Source organism: Eurytemora carolleeae, unplaced genomic scaffold (assembly GCF_000591075.1).
Source record: "Eurytemora carolleeae unplaced genomic scaffold, Eaff_2.0 scaffold21, whole genome shotgun sequence".
In the NCBI taxonomy this organism is placed as follows: domain Eukaryota; kingdom Metazoa; phylum Arthropoda; class Copepoda; order Calanoida; family Temoridae; genus Eurytemora; species Eurytemora carolleeae.
The window spans coordinates 509,192-521,969 of record NW_019396207.1 but is presented as its reverse complement, the minus strand read 5'-3'; the positions used below and the strand labels follow the sequence as shown (position 1 = coordinate 521,969).

The window sequence follows — 12,778 nt, the reverse complement described above, 5'->3', positions numbered from 1 at the left end:
AAATTGAAAAATCACTAAAAAGTGAGAGTTTTTTCAACCTGACAACGGGAACAATAAATCAAGAGCTTATTGATAATCTGAAATTCGGTAAAAAGTTTACACCGAAAACAAGATACTCATCAAATATAGAAATAAATAAATTTAATAGAGAGATTGTTTCAGTTCTAAAACCTTTTTTAAAATCGGAGTTCAACGTCAATTTAGAGATTAGTTCCAATAATATCGTTCAGTCACTATATGAAGCTTTAAATGCTAATCAATCAATTATCTTCAAGCAGTTCATAAACACTGCTATTAAAGCTTATAAAAAGGGATCAAACATGTTTAGAAAATATATGAAACAAAACTGGAAAAAAACAATGAATTTGCCCCCAGAGAATTTTTATGAAACCGCATTTAATATAGATAATGACAAGATAATAATTGAAGGGGACAAAAACGTTGGATATGTATGTATGTTTATTGAAGATCTAAAAAAACAATACAACAAGATTAATGAGCAACAACATTTCGGGAAAGTTGACATCAAAGAAGATTGGTATATTCGTAATATATTGGATTTTATAAAGCAAGCAGAGTTAAACTTACCCACAGAACTTTCAAAAATAATAACAAAATCCAATTTCAAATGGGAGGAAAAAAGACCAGAAATAGGAGTTCTTAGACTTCAACCAAAAATCCTTAAATTAAAAGAAATTAACTATGCAAACGTGAGCAGTCTCACTTCCAGAGGAATAAAGAGCTCAATGAAAGACCCGATTAAAGTAGTACAACAAATACTTGATAAATTGTTTGATCATTTATTATACTACGTGGAAAACGAATTTAACGTCAAATATTCAAAATGGTCACCTTCAGTATGTGGTATCGACGAAGCNTAACAACTAGGGATGTGTCTGTTCATCCTTTTGAAATCGGCTCAAGAGGATATATCTCACCATCAAATAAGGCGATTCTAAAGAAACTGCATAAGTTCTGCAAACCTAGTGTTAGTTTCAAAGCAATGTGTGAAAATCTTTCAAGCCTTGCTGTACTGTCATCTTACCACATTTTTAGAAAACGAAAAACACTAGACTGGGACCAAGAAACCCCTTTTCTGAAAACCACCTCTGAATAGCTAAACTATACTCATGCTAAAAGTCTTGTATTGCACCTGTTTTTTTTTGGCAAACCCTGTCGATTATAAAGTGCGATATCCAGAGAAAAGAGTATTAGTTTGTAAACTTTTATATTGTTTAATGTAATTTTGCTTTAGACAAATATAAATTATGAATATATATTATAGGTCATTAGAAGGTCAAACACTGAATTCGTTGTAACTGCTGTATTGGCAGGGTTCCTAGCTTTCGTTTGATGTACAGAAAACCATTATTTTCAATTTGGTGGTCATTAGAGGTCGTTATAGTTCGTAGGAGGTCATTAGAAGTTATAACACTGAATTGCTGCTACTGTATTGCCTGGGTTCCTAGCTTTCGTTTGATATGCATGAAGCCATAGTTGAAACATTTTCTTTTTGTAAAGGTCATTAAAGTTCATTAGAGGTCATTAGAGGTCATTAGTGTCCAATTAATTAATTTTAGGAAAATAACAGATTTCACTGATCCAGGGGGGGTCATAGCTACCCCCCTGGATGTGACAATTGGGAGAAAATCTGTTATCAAAATATTAAGCTACACCGACTTTTAAAAACTCATTTGTGGGGATCCCAGAATGAAGAGAATGTTAAAAACTGCAGCTAACCTATTGCTGCGCTGTGGTGGTGAAGTCCAAGCTGATCTTTGCTTTTTCTCTAGCTCCAGCTGCTCTTTCTCAAGCAGCTGCTGTTGATGCAACTGCTGCTGATGGAGAAGCTGTTGCTGCTGTTGCTGCTGCTGCTTCAATCCCATTATCATCATGTACTCCTAACAAATTTATTCAAAACTAAAAAAGCGTCAAAAATGTAGTAACTCAAATAATTTAATGAGCTATGGAGTAGCATGTATAAATCATAACAGTACCCTGTGTATCAACAAGGGTTACATATACATTTCTTTATTTATGTCTGAAAAAAGAAAGAAGAAAGAACAATAGTGTATAACACTCGAAGATTCCCAATACTCATTTTTCAGCTTTAAAAAGAGGATATCTCGTCATCATAGAAGCTTTGACAGGTACAGTTGTGAAATAGATATGCCGCTTCAACTGAAAGTCAATCCTTAAAAGTAATATTTTAAAATTAAACCTGTAGAGAAGGAAAGGTAGGCGCAACTTTCCCCATATCAGGGGTTACAGGTGGTAAATTGTTGGTAGGAAACTGCCAGGGGGACACCGGGGGGAAGTTGGGGGTAACCGGGGTGTAGCAGGAGGGATGGATGAAGTTAGGTGAGAGAGGAGAGCTGAGGGCCTGAAGCTGAGGTGTAGCGCAGAGGAAGGGTCCTCTATTGGCAGGGAGAGAAGCAAGATGGAACATTGAGCTAGATCCAACCAGGGGAACCTATTTAAAGTTAATATTAATTATGTATTTAGATCAACTCTGATGTTATGATTTTTACCCAAACATTTTGAGCTAGTCTCAAACGTGCCAAGTAAATCTCTAAATGCAAGAAATAGAGATATGAAAATATAACACTGATTTTATCGGAAAGAAAAATCAGGAAAGGGAGAATCTAAACTCAATTCAAATCAGCATATACCCCCTTTCGTTTTACACGAACACTTCCTTTAAAGGTAAGGAGGGGAGAAGTGGAGACTAAGAGAAGGGGAATGTAATGGGAAAAAAAGGATGATATGGAAGTGAATAAATGGCAAGTGGGAAGTAATTGAGGAAAAAATATACCTCAGTTAAAAATAACTTTTTTCACACTGCCATGAATCTTGGTTAAAAACGACGAAAGAGATTATTTAAAACTATGAGATCGAATCAAAATTTTCTGTTCAATCTCTTACCCCTTTCCTTCTTCGAAAACATTTCCTTAATCATAACTCACATTAGAGACGCCCAATCTGGATACAGAGACACTTTATCCCATCTGAAGCTTTTAAATCTATCGATGTGAAGGTAGAACTTGAAGTTTGCCTTAAAGGGAGGGACCGGCAATGTATGGTGGTTAAACTGAGTATGCAGTATCGTAGAAATTTTTGTGACATTTAAAAACGTTTCCACGATGAATAATTACTAACTACCGAGTTTGAGCCCAAAGACAACGTTCATAATCATGAACTTGGTTGAGTATGTTCAAGAATAGTTTTTTTTTAAATTATTAAATAATGACGACAAAAATAGAGTAAACTAATACGATGTTAAGGAACATATTAAGAAATTTGTCAATAAATCAGAGTTAAATTCAGTTGTTTCGTATATCATTATATTGAATGTCTTATTTTTTATGAATTTTTTCGCAGATCTCTACAAATACTTCAAGTGCCATCTTTTCAATAAAAATTCCAGAAAATCTGCAAAAAATCTTTGTAAATAATGAGAAATTATAGAAACTGAGCTGAAAACTTAAGAATGAGATATCCTTAATCCCAATTACTTAATCTGAGTATCCAATGGGCAGACTTGATTTTCTTCTTAAATCGTTCTTTCTTGGATATAGTAGAGAAAAATGAAAAACAGGTTTTTTAAAATTAGAAAGTCCCTCCCGTTTCTGTATATTAATCTTAAATGGCGCTCAAAATTTCAAATTTATCGGCTTCGTAAACTCGACTCTGATTGGTTGGATTTTATACACTTTTCAGGATACAGTAAAAGATTAAGTTAGTCTCGATATTAAGAAAAAGAGAGGATCAAGCATTAATCTCAATATCCACCATTCAAAGTTTTCAGCTCTGGTAATTGAATAAGATTAATTACTTATTTTCGATGATAAGATCAATTTTTATTTTCCCAACCTGTTCTTAAACAACTAATTAGTTTACTGAAGAATTTTGTTCACATTTTTTGTCGACGTAATTTAAAAATAAAATTTAATAATAAAATACGATTCTGAAAACATTCACACCCAAATTCATGATTTTGAACGTCGACTCAGTAATCATACATCGTGGGAACGTTTTAAATATCTCAAAAGAATCCTAAAAAATTGTCCACAAACACTACATATTCAGCTCAACCACCATACATTGCCGGTCACTCCCTTTAAATTAAGTCTTTCTATTGTATGGTTAAAAGATTGGCAAAGAAAAAAAACGGATAACAGCTGTAGGGAACTATAAAAATATTCTGAACAACAGTCTCTGAAGTCTCATCCTTTGTGGGTAACCCTGTATATCCCTAATTACACGATGTAAAAACTAACCTTGTAGGTTTCTGGAACATCAGCTTTCACCTCCTCTCCCTCCAGATCAAGCAGCTTATGCCTAACAACAAAGTCATTTTTATCAAATAGTTGATAAGTTGTAGAAAAAAACAGCTCTTTTTTAAATTCTAGCTGAAGCGCCCAGCGTTGCCCGGTGAATTTTTTTTTTTATGATTTATTTGTCGAACACATAAAATTGGTTCAGATATTAGATTAGAACTATAATTCAATGTATACATAGGTTTTCAACTAACGACTTTAATTCTTCTCTAATGTCGTCTTCTTCACAGTACCGGAGCTGTAACAGGAGATGCTGCAGACATTCGATATTGTCTTCTTCTTGAATGGTGAGCGGCCCACATTCTTCAAAGATGGCTCTTGGTAGGCTGTTTAATATATCTAGAGAGAATTCGTCAGAGATATTTGAAATGTTTCTTCCAAAGTCGTACTGTAGAGAATATGCAGATATCGATCCAACTTGCCAAATCAATGAATTCCAACTATGCAAAATAGACTGTGCAAACTTGGCAAATCGTCTCAGTAAAAGAACTCTCACAGAGTTGAATTCTTAAGAAAAATTCTTAACTAAAAATGTATGTGTAGGCTGTGGCAAGTTCCAACAAACTTTAACTGTAGTGTTCGGTAGGTTTGACAGGCATATTCACTGTAAAGGTTCCAAATATTGCTTCCATAAAAGGAACAACAATAAGTTTGCACAGCAGATAACTTTTGCAGTGGTGAGCAGAAATGAAAAATTCCCAATAATTCAGTAGATGATCCAATGTAAGCACCTCTAGCCTTTTTGCAGTCTATATCTTGTGAACCTGATCCATGAATGATATGACCAAGATGGTCAACCTGACTGACCCAGGGCAGCTTCTGATGAATAAGGACGACCCCCACCGGTTTTCTGTCACGTCCACAAGGAAAATAAATACATTTGGATGGATCTGGATTTGTTGAAAAGGAAATATTATGCTCCTCAGCATACTTTTCACAAAGTTGAATAGGTTTTGTAAACCATTTCTGGTAGGAGACAGCAGCAGAATATCACAGTAGGCCACAACACCAAGGAAGAGATCCCCAATATAGCAGCCAAACCCACTTTCTCTAGAAGCTTTACAAGCAACCCATCCATGAACACTGTAAATAGGATTGGGGATAGACAGGATCCCTGTCGTGTACCATTTAGTATACCAAAGGAGTAGGAAGCTGTTTGTGTAGCTGACCATTTAACACATGCTTTTTGAAGCTCATAAGCAGCTAATAAACCTCGAACAAAGATAGCTGGAACCCCTCTGTCAAGGATTTTACCAAATAGTTTAGAAAATAAACACTCATCAAAAGCTTTGCTACAGTCCAGCGCAGCAACATTGACAGATGTATGTTTCTGCTTGAAGAAAGAAACTGTCTGCAGAGCCAGCCAGGTACACTGAGTGGTGGAAGTTTTAGATTTATATCCAAACTGAAGATTATCTGAGTAAAGTTTGTCACCAAAAAGTGACATAATCACAAGTTCCATGACTTTGAAGATCAGGGAGGACATAGCAATGGCACGATAATTTTCAGAGCTTGTATCATCCTTCAGGGGTCATTTTAGCAAGGGAATAAAAGCACATGCCAATATTTCTTCAGGAAAGTCTGCATGTGTAAAAAATGCTTTAAACAGGTCAGCTAGCCGTTCAAAAAGGATATCAGGAGCATAAATCAGTGAATCAGATTTAAATTGTTCAGATACATCATTCTTGTTAGATTTCAGACTTTTTGCAGCAGTTTTCACAATATTTGGAGTGATCACTGACAAATCATTTACATCAACTGTTCCTTGTAATCTTTGCTTGAGAGAAAGAATATCTTCTTTATCATCAGCAGAGTTGAACAGATCACTGTAGACGTCTGCAAATATATTTGGTATGTTTATTCCAGAAGCTGCATCCACATGGTCTGGAGCTGCTTTTTGGTGAGCAGATTTGACTTTTTTCATCTCTTGAAGAAGCTGCTTATTTCCCAAAAGAGCAGCATCAGAAAGTTTGCTGGATCTTATAGTATCAGCCAGATTCTTAACTCTTCTTACTGAGTAGTGATACTGGTTTTTAGATCGTTTCATTACATTGTGAAGCTCACAATTAACTGGTCTGCCTGCACTCATCCAGACAGAATGCCAAAAAACAGAACTATTCCTGTATAATTCAACATGTTATTTCCATCCTGGAATATTTTTATCTATTATATCTCCTTGGGTCTTGTTTTGTGGACAAGTAAGCGGTATACATTCCTGTCCAGATTCACAAATAGCTGCTAAAATGTCTATACAATGTGAATCTCGTTCCAATTTATGCAGATCATTAGTGCAAGCTGCATTGTTACAGTAGATTGAATTTGGTTGCTCAATATTCATAATCTTCTCATGTAGTAAAAATTTGTACCGTTCTAGATGCTCTTCTGTAGCTTTATACCAGGCAGGTTTACGAGGTCTAGGTATTTCTACAGGGACAGGTTTCATTGGAATATTTCCTGTATTTAGTCTTAGCATGATAGGAGAGTGTCTGCTCAAATTATCACCAAGATGTAAAACTCCGGCATCAATGATGTATGGAAGAAGACTTTCATTGCAAATAAAATGGTCCAGTGTTGATGTAGATTGTAGATCCACATGTATATGAGTGTAGTTCACAGCATTTTGACTATCCTCCCACACTGCTAGAAGTCCAATTTTATGCAAAAAATCCCTAACTATTCCCACAAAAGTGGTATTTCTGCTAAAATCGCAGTTGAAATCACCATTCCAAAGAACATGATCAAAATCTTCTTTTTCCATTACTGTTTCCATTTCCTGTAGAACTGTGTGAAGCTCTGCATCTTCAAAATGTCCTGCTCCCGGATCTGTTGGGAAATAACATTTCCCCACAACAATTTAAAGTTTGGAAAATGTATGATCTGAGCCTGTATTCTCCTGCTGTCACTATTCACTCTTTGTAATTTAACATCGTTGGTTGAATTTGAAAGCTGAGCTAGTCCACCAGCAGCCCTTCCACGAACTTGTCCTGGTTGTCTGTAGGCTGGAACAACAAAATTTTTAAAACTTCTGAAACTCTCATCAAAAATCCTGGATGAATTTTCAGTCGTCTTCCTTCCAGTGGTCACTTGTGATTGAAAATGTTCTTGTATAGACACAAAGTCAGTACAGGTCATTTCAATTAAACTGTTCAACCAGTTTACTTTGTCAGCAGCAAACCCTGTAGAATTGTAGCTGATAAATGTTGTATCATTCTCACAAATAGCAACCTACTCGCTGATCCCACCCGGAGTTGGGTGGGAGATAGATTTAGCAGCTGATAGCAGCTTCTTTCTTGGATAAAAGAACTTTCTTACTCCCCATCCTTTAGGCCATGTTTCAGGTTTAAGAGCTCTATCTTTGTCAGCAAAATTTATTCTGATTCTCCAACTCTTTTTAAACATTCCTTCTTTAGATTGGCAAACAACTTCTAGAGCTTGTACACCAGATCCTGCATCATCAGATGTATTATCTTGTAAAGTTTTTCTAATCCCTTCTTCTGTAGTAGTATGATGAGTATTACATACATATATGTCATAAGGTGCTGCCATTGCTGCTTCAGATTGAACTTCAGCTTTTCCCCAAATAACTGGCTTCATCTTCCTGTTTTGTAGCTTTCCAGATGCACTTTGCGGCTTTTTCTTCTTCTCTTTTTTCTGCACGATCTGGAAAACATCATCATCAGCTCCTGTAGCTACAAAGGATGCACCTGAGTCTACAGCAGTTTCAGAAACACTTCCAGTCTCTGTCCTTCTCCTCTTGGAAGGAGCTTCTTTCTGGTTGGGTAGACCTCTTTTAAAGGAAGCAGCACGCTGAGGGATAGATGTTTCTGTACCTTTGGATGCAGCAGCAGCATAAGAACGCTGCTCTCTAAGGAATGCATCAACCTTGTTGTTAATTCCATTTAGAGTTGGAAGAATTTGAACATCATCCCTTGTTTGCAGGTTACCCTGGAGAATAGAATATATCTGATCCATCCTCTCTTCAAGTCTGACTAGACGAGGACCAACAACTTGTGGTTCAGTATCCAGCAGGACTATCTTATTGAACTTTACCAACTCATTTGAAGCTGCAAGGAACAGAGGAATTCTATTTTTCTCATCGAGGACTTGTAAAAACTCCATAATATCTTCAATATTCTTCTCAGCAGATCTTCTCTTGGTGTAGAAATCCTTGCTTGCCCAGGGGAAAACCTCAGTTAGCTCCAAGATAGGTATACTAGCTTTAATAGCTTCTTTAGCAGCTTCAAATTCTTCCATCTTAACAGATCTTAAAAGTATCTCTCTTATCCTATCAGCGCTTGCTGCCAGCATCCAGGAACAAATAATAGTTGGTAAACCATTTCTGATTTCTATCGATTTCCATGGATTATCTCCCTTTTCTCCTCCTCCCTCAGACATTGTTGGGTCCAGAAAACAACAAGCAGTCTGGTCACCCTGGTTCTCCTAGCGTAGGGGTCACTGTGTACACTGTTGAAAAAGTGTAGCACTTATTTGTCTATTTCTTTATGACTAAGTAACTATTTTGAGTCAAAAACCTGTCAGAGATATATTCATTATCTTACTGACCAAAAAAACAGGAAGATCCTAGCATGGATTTCCCGTAAATTCACAAAAGTTCACAGAGCTTAAAAATAACAAACACTGCGCAATCAGGGTTTCCAGGTATATTTTTTATAAACATTTAAATTAGAATTTAGAAAAAAGGAACTTTTTTACCCCGTGGGCACCTCATGGGTTCCCTCAAAAAATTTAATACATATATATACATACAAATATATTTGAAGTATCAGCTTCAAATTAAAGCATAAACATATTTCAGGATTTTACTATTCATCACGTGTCGTGCCTTGCGGCAATATATGAGCAAAGAGCTTTATATTATAGATGATCGTGTTCATAAGAATACTCTTCTTATTTGCCATGGGCAAAGCTGATAAAAAATATTTCTTTTTAAATGGGAAATTACCAGAACATGTTAGTATGACTGCTTAAAACTATAATTGTTACAATGACAGAAGGACCGTGCAGGGGTAAGCACTAAATAAAACAAGGTATACTTATATCAGAGTCAAATGAATTAGAACTTAAAATTCATTAAAGGTTTAGTTGTGCCAAGATGGGGCTAAGTGCTGTGGCTAGGGGATATAATTCTACAATTTTAAGTCAATTGCATTACAAAGACACTTGCATGTTTATTTAGAAACTCCAGAAAATTAGCGCAATTGATGGGATTGTGAAAAATATATAAACTAAATTAAAATAAAAACAAAAGTTGTACCTGGCAACGTACATGCCTCCCACATTCCTTTCCTGGGACTTGATAATTACAGACTTGTTCGTTTGACGAGCTTTAGGTTTAATTGTGATGGTCACCTCATTTGCTTCCTAGGATACAAATATTCTAAATTAACATAAAAAATCTTTAGTTTAGTAATAAGTATTTTTACCGCCTTATAAGAACAGTATCGACACATGATTTTAAAACTTACCCCCACGGCCTTATCAAATTATCAGATTCAAGGGATAATATTTCCTCCCATATTTTATAAATTCATTTCTCCCAACCAGGAAGAAGTTATAATCTGTTGTCCCTGGGGACACTCGTGTATTAAAAAAAAAATCCCGTCAAAGCAGAATATCAGGGAAATCACGGGATTTTTGTCAAATGCTCCATTTTTTATTTAAAGTTAAAAAACTAGAGCCCTTTCCCACCCTCTAAAATAAATCCTAAAAATGTCCCTGCAATGTTAAAGATCTTAAACATTACCTGAAGTTTCTGTACCATAGACTCATGGATCTCAATATTCTCTGGCAGATCAAACATCATAACAATTGGAAGAGATCCCAGAAGAAGCTGCCGAGCCAGGTAAACATTGTGGATAGCGCCAGAGATTGTGACGCTGCCCTTCCTAGACAGAAATTTATTAATAACTTATGTAACTTATGTAGGAATTCATATTCTAATAGGCTGAAGAGCCGGCGATGTCAGTGGTATTTCGTAAGTCGTCGGTAGGATCAAATGTATACCATCTGTTCATAAACAACGTCTTTTGACAGTAAAACATAAAACATGTGATAAAATTTTACATTGCTTTACATTTGCACTAACATTTAAATTTACAAATATTGCTCGTAGTGAAGAAAAACCGGTTTTGAAACTTTGGATTACTGCACAATATGGACCAGTTTTTAGAAATCCGAGCAGCAGGAAAGATCTAAGATATTTGGATATTGTTTGACGAGCAGTAGCCGTAATTTAAGCTTAAGGAACTGTATGTAATTTAAAAGTCCCCATATAAATAATATTCGATTTACAATCCTCTAAAATTTATGATTAACTACATGGAAGAAATAAACGGGGTTTTAGCTTAAAAAGGGGTTAGATAAAACAACTTTTACCAATGCTTCTGGAGCAAGAAATCCGCAAGCACAATAGAAAAAATTCAAGAAAAATCATGGATTTCACATTAACTTTAAAGTAGACAAAGCTATTAAGGGTACCGTTGTGAATCAGAGATGCTTACCTGTAAATCGGGGGTCACTAGAAATAACCATAGTCAATAAAGTAATCAGAATACTGACCTTATTGGAGGTATATTTGGATCTCCAGCATCTGGGAATATGATGGTAGTATTAGTGCGCTGCATAATCACCCTTAAATAAGAAATGTTATATAAAAACTAGCGTTTCCCAAGGTACGACCAACTGATAGGTAATCCCTCCGTTTACCCGCACTAGGTCGTAAATAACGATTTAAGCTAGTTTTTCCTATAAAAGTCGAAATTTGAGGCAAATCGGTCGAGGGATTCATGAGTTATGATCGGACATACAAACAAACAGACAACAGATATAACAACTTTATATAAAAAACCAATTTGTATAGCTTCCTGTCAACAAAATTAAGCCTCTTTAAGGTGAATCCCATTTATAAAAATGAGAAATCCCTGTGAAGCCATTTGAGAATTCATTTTTAAGAAATCCCAAAAATCAAGTGCATTTTCAAGTGTTAAATGTAACTTTAGCTTTTTCAGTTTTTTTACTCGTTAATTTTTTTACAACCTTTTTATAATCGTAAATGGCTTGGTCCACGATTTTTTTCTGAAACAGTCATAAGACAAGTAGCAAAAAAAACAAAGCCCTAACTTCCTGACAGCCTAGGTACTGCCTGAATAGAAATCGATAAAATCGCGCCAATGGAGGTGTCTAGGCAGTCAGGTTACAACCTGTGTAAGAAAAGTCACAAAACTTGGGGACGCTAACTGCAATGGTAAAAAAATAACATAAAAACTGAATAAACTCTCAAACTACAGTTATGGAATTTAAAACCTGAAAATAAAAAGTACCATGTAGCATAAAAAAGAATAAAACAATTAGTGATATTGAAACGCTCGCGTGGTAGTGGTGAATACACCTAACGTGTAGAACGTCACGTTTTTGTGGAGTCTATGGAGCTAATGCTCTACACTTCATGTGAGGTGATGATTTACCTGAGATTGATGCTCTCCTTCCCGACAACAACATTGTGATGGCCAGGGGATATCTCCATAGTCATATTTACGGATACACTACAATACAAGTAAAAATAATATTTAAAAGAATTAGCAAAATTTTATTTTCCCAATGAAAATGGTTCGCTTATATATTTTTCTGACTTCTTTCATGCTCATTATTTCAAAATTATTAGTTACTTTCAGTGCTTGGAATCCGGATCACTTTGGATCCGCAACAGTTTTGCTTCTTGGATCCGGATCAGGGGGCAAAATATTGACCAAAAACTGTAAAAAAAACTTTTTGCTCTCAAAACCAAGATCTAAGTAAAGCATGACAAGTTAAAAAAAACTACTGAGGAAAAAATAATTTCCGGAAGTTAAAACCAATTTTTTTTCAAGTAAATTTAAAACCCTGAGATTTATGCTTTATACCTTGCCGGATTGTTTGGAGAGAGCTGGTCCATAAGAAGCAGCGTTGCCTCTTTAACCCTGCTGGCTTCTAACTCACAACCCTTCAATTCAGAACATTTTGGAATATTGACTAATCCGACATAAAGAAGAGATGAAGATAGAACATATAACATTTGTATGCACGTAAAACTGTCTCCAAAACCTCTTATTTCTTCTGGTACGATAAGGACAGCTTAAGATTCAGCCAAAAAAGATTCCATGTTTGACCATATGTCTACCCTCTTGATAACATTTTCAGTCAGTCAGTTACAGTAACTAAAATGGCTTGAAGCAAATGTCTTCAGAGCTTTAATTTGAGTGTCAAGAGGAAATTAATCTACCTTTATGACCACGGTTGTGGTGTGGAAATTCTTCTGCTTTTGTCTAAAGGAAATCTGGATATTGTACTGATCCTGGATTGCCCTAAATGAATTAGAATACAACAAAAATGCAAAAATAAGTTATTTGCATTGGGTTCAAAGAATTAATTAAATGAATAAA

General features: G+C 35.5%; 1 protein-coding gene across 1 annotated transcript in view; it reads right to left on the bottom strand.

Annotated features, from left to right (window-relative positions):
* LOC111698166 (protein bicaudal C homolog 1-A) overlaps positions 1 to 12,778 on the bottom strand; it is a gene marked incomplete at its 5' end in the record, with an annotated part of 28,655 nt that overhangs the window by 12,887 nt on the left and 2,990 nt on the right. The window contains 9 exons of the mRNA XM_023468424.1: positions 1,741 to 1,901; positions 2,222 to 2,473; positions 4,281 to 4,341; positions 9,616 to 9,722; positions 10,105 to 10,246; positions 10,920 to 10,991; positions 11,825 to 11,902; positions 12,260 to 12,339; positions 12,619 to 12,700. Coding sequence (XP_023324192.1) covers positions 1,741 to 1,901; positions 2,222 to 2,473; positions 4,281 to 4,341; positions 9,616 to 9,722; positions 10,105 to 10,246; positions 10,920 to 10,991; positions 11,825 to 11,902; positions 12,260 to 12,339; positions 12,619 to 12,700 — 1,035 coding nt within the window. The remainder of the gene's footprint in view (positions 1 to 1,740; positions 1,902 to 2,221; positions 2,474 to 4,280; positions 4,342 to 9,615; positions 9,723 to 10,104; positions 10,247 to 10,919; positions 10,992 to 11,824; positions 11,903 to 12,259; positions 12,340 to 12,618; positions 12,701 to 12,778) is intronic.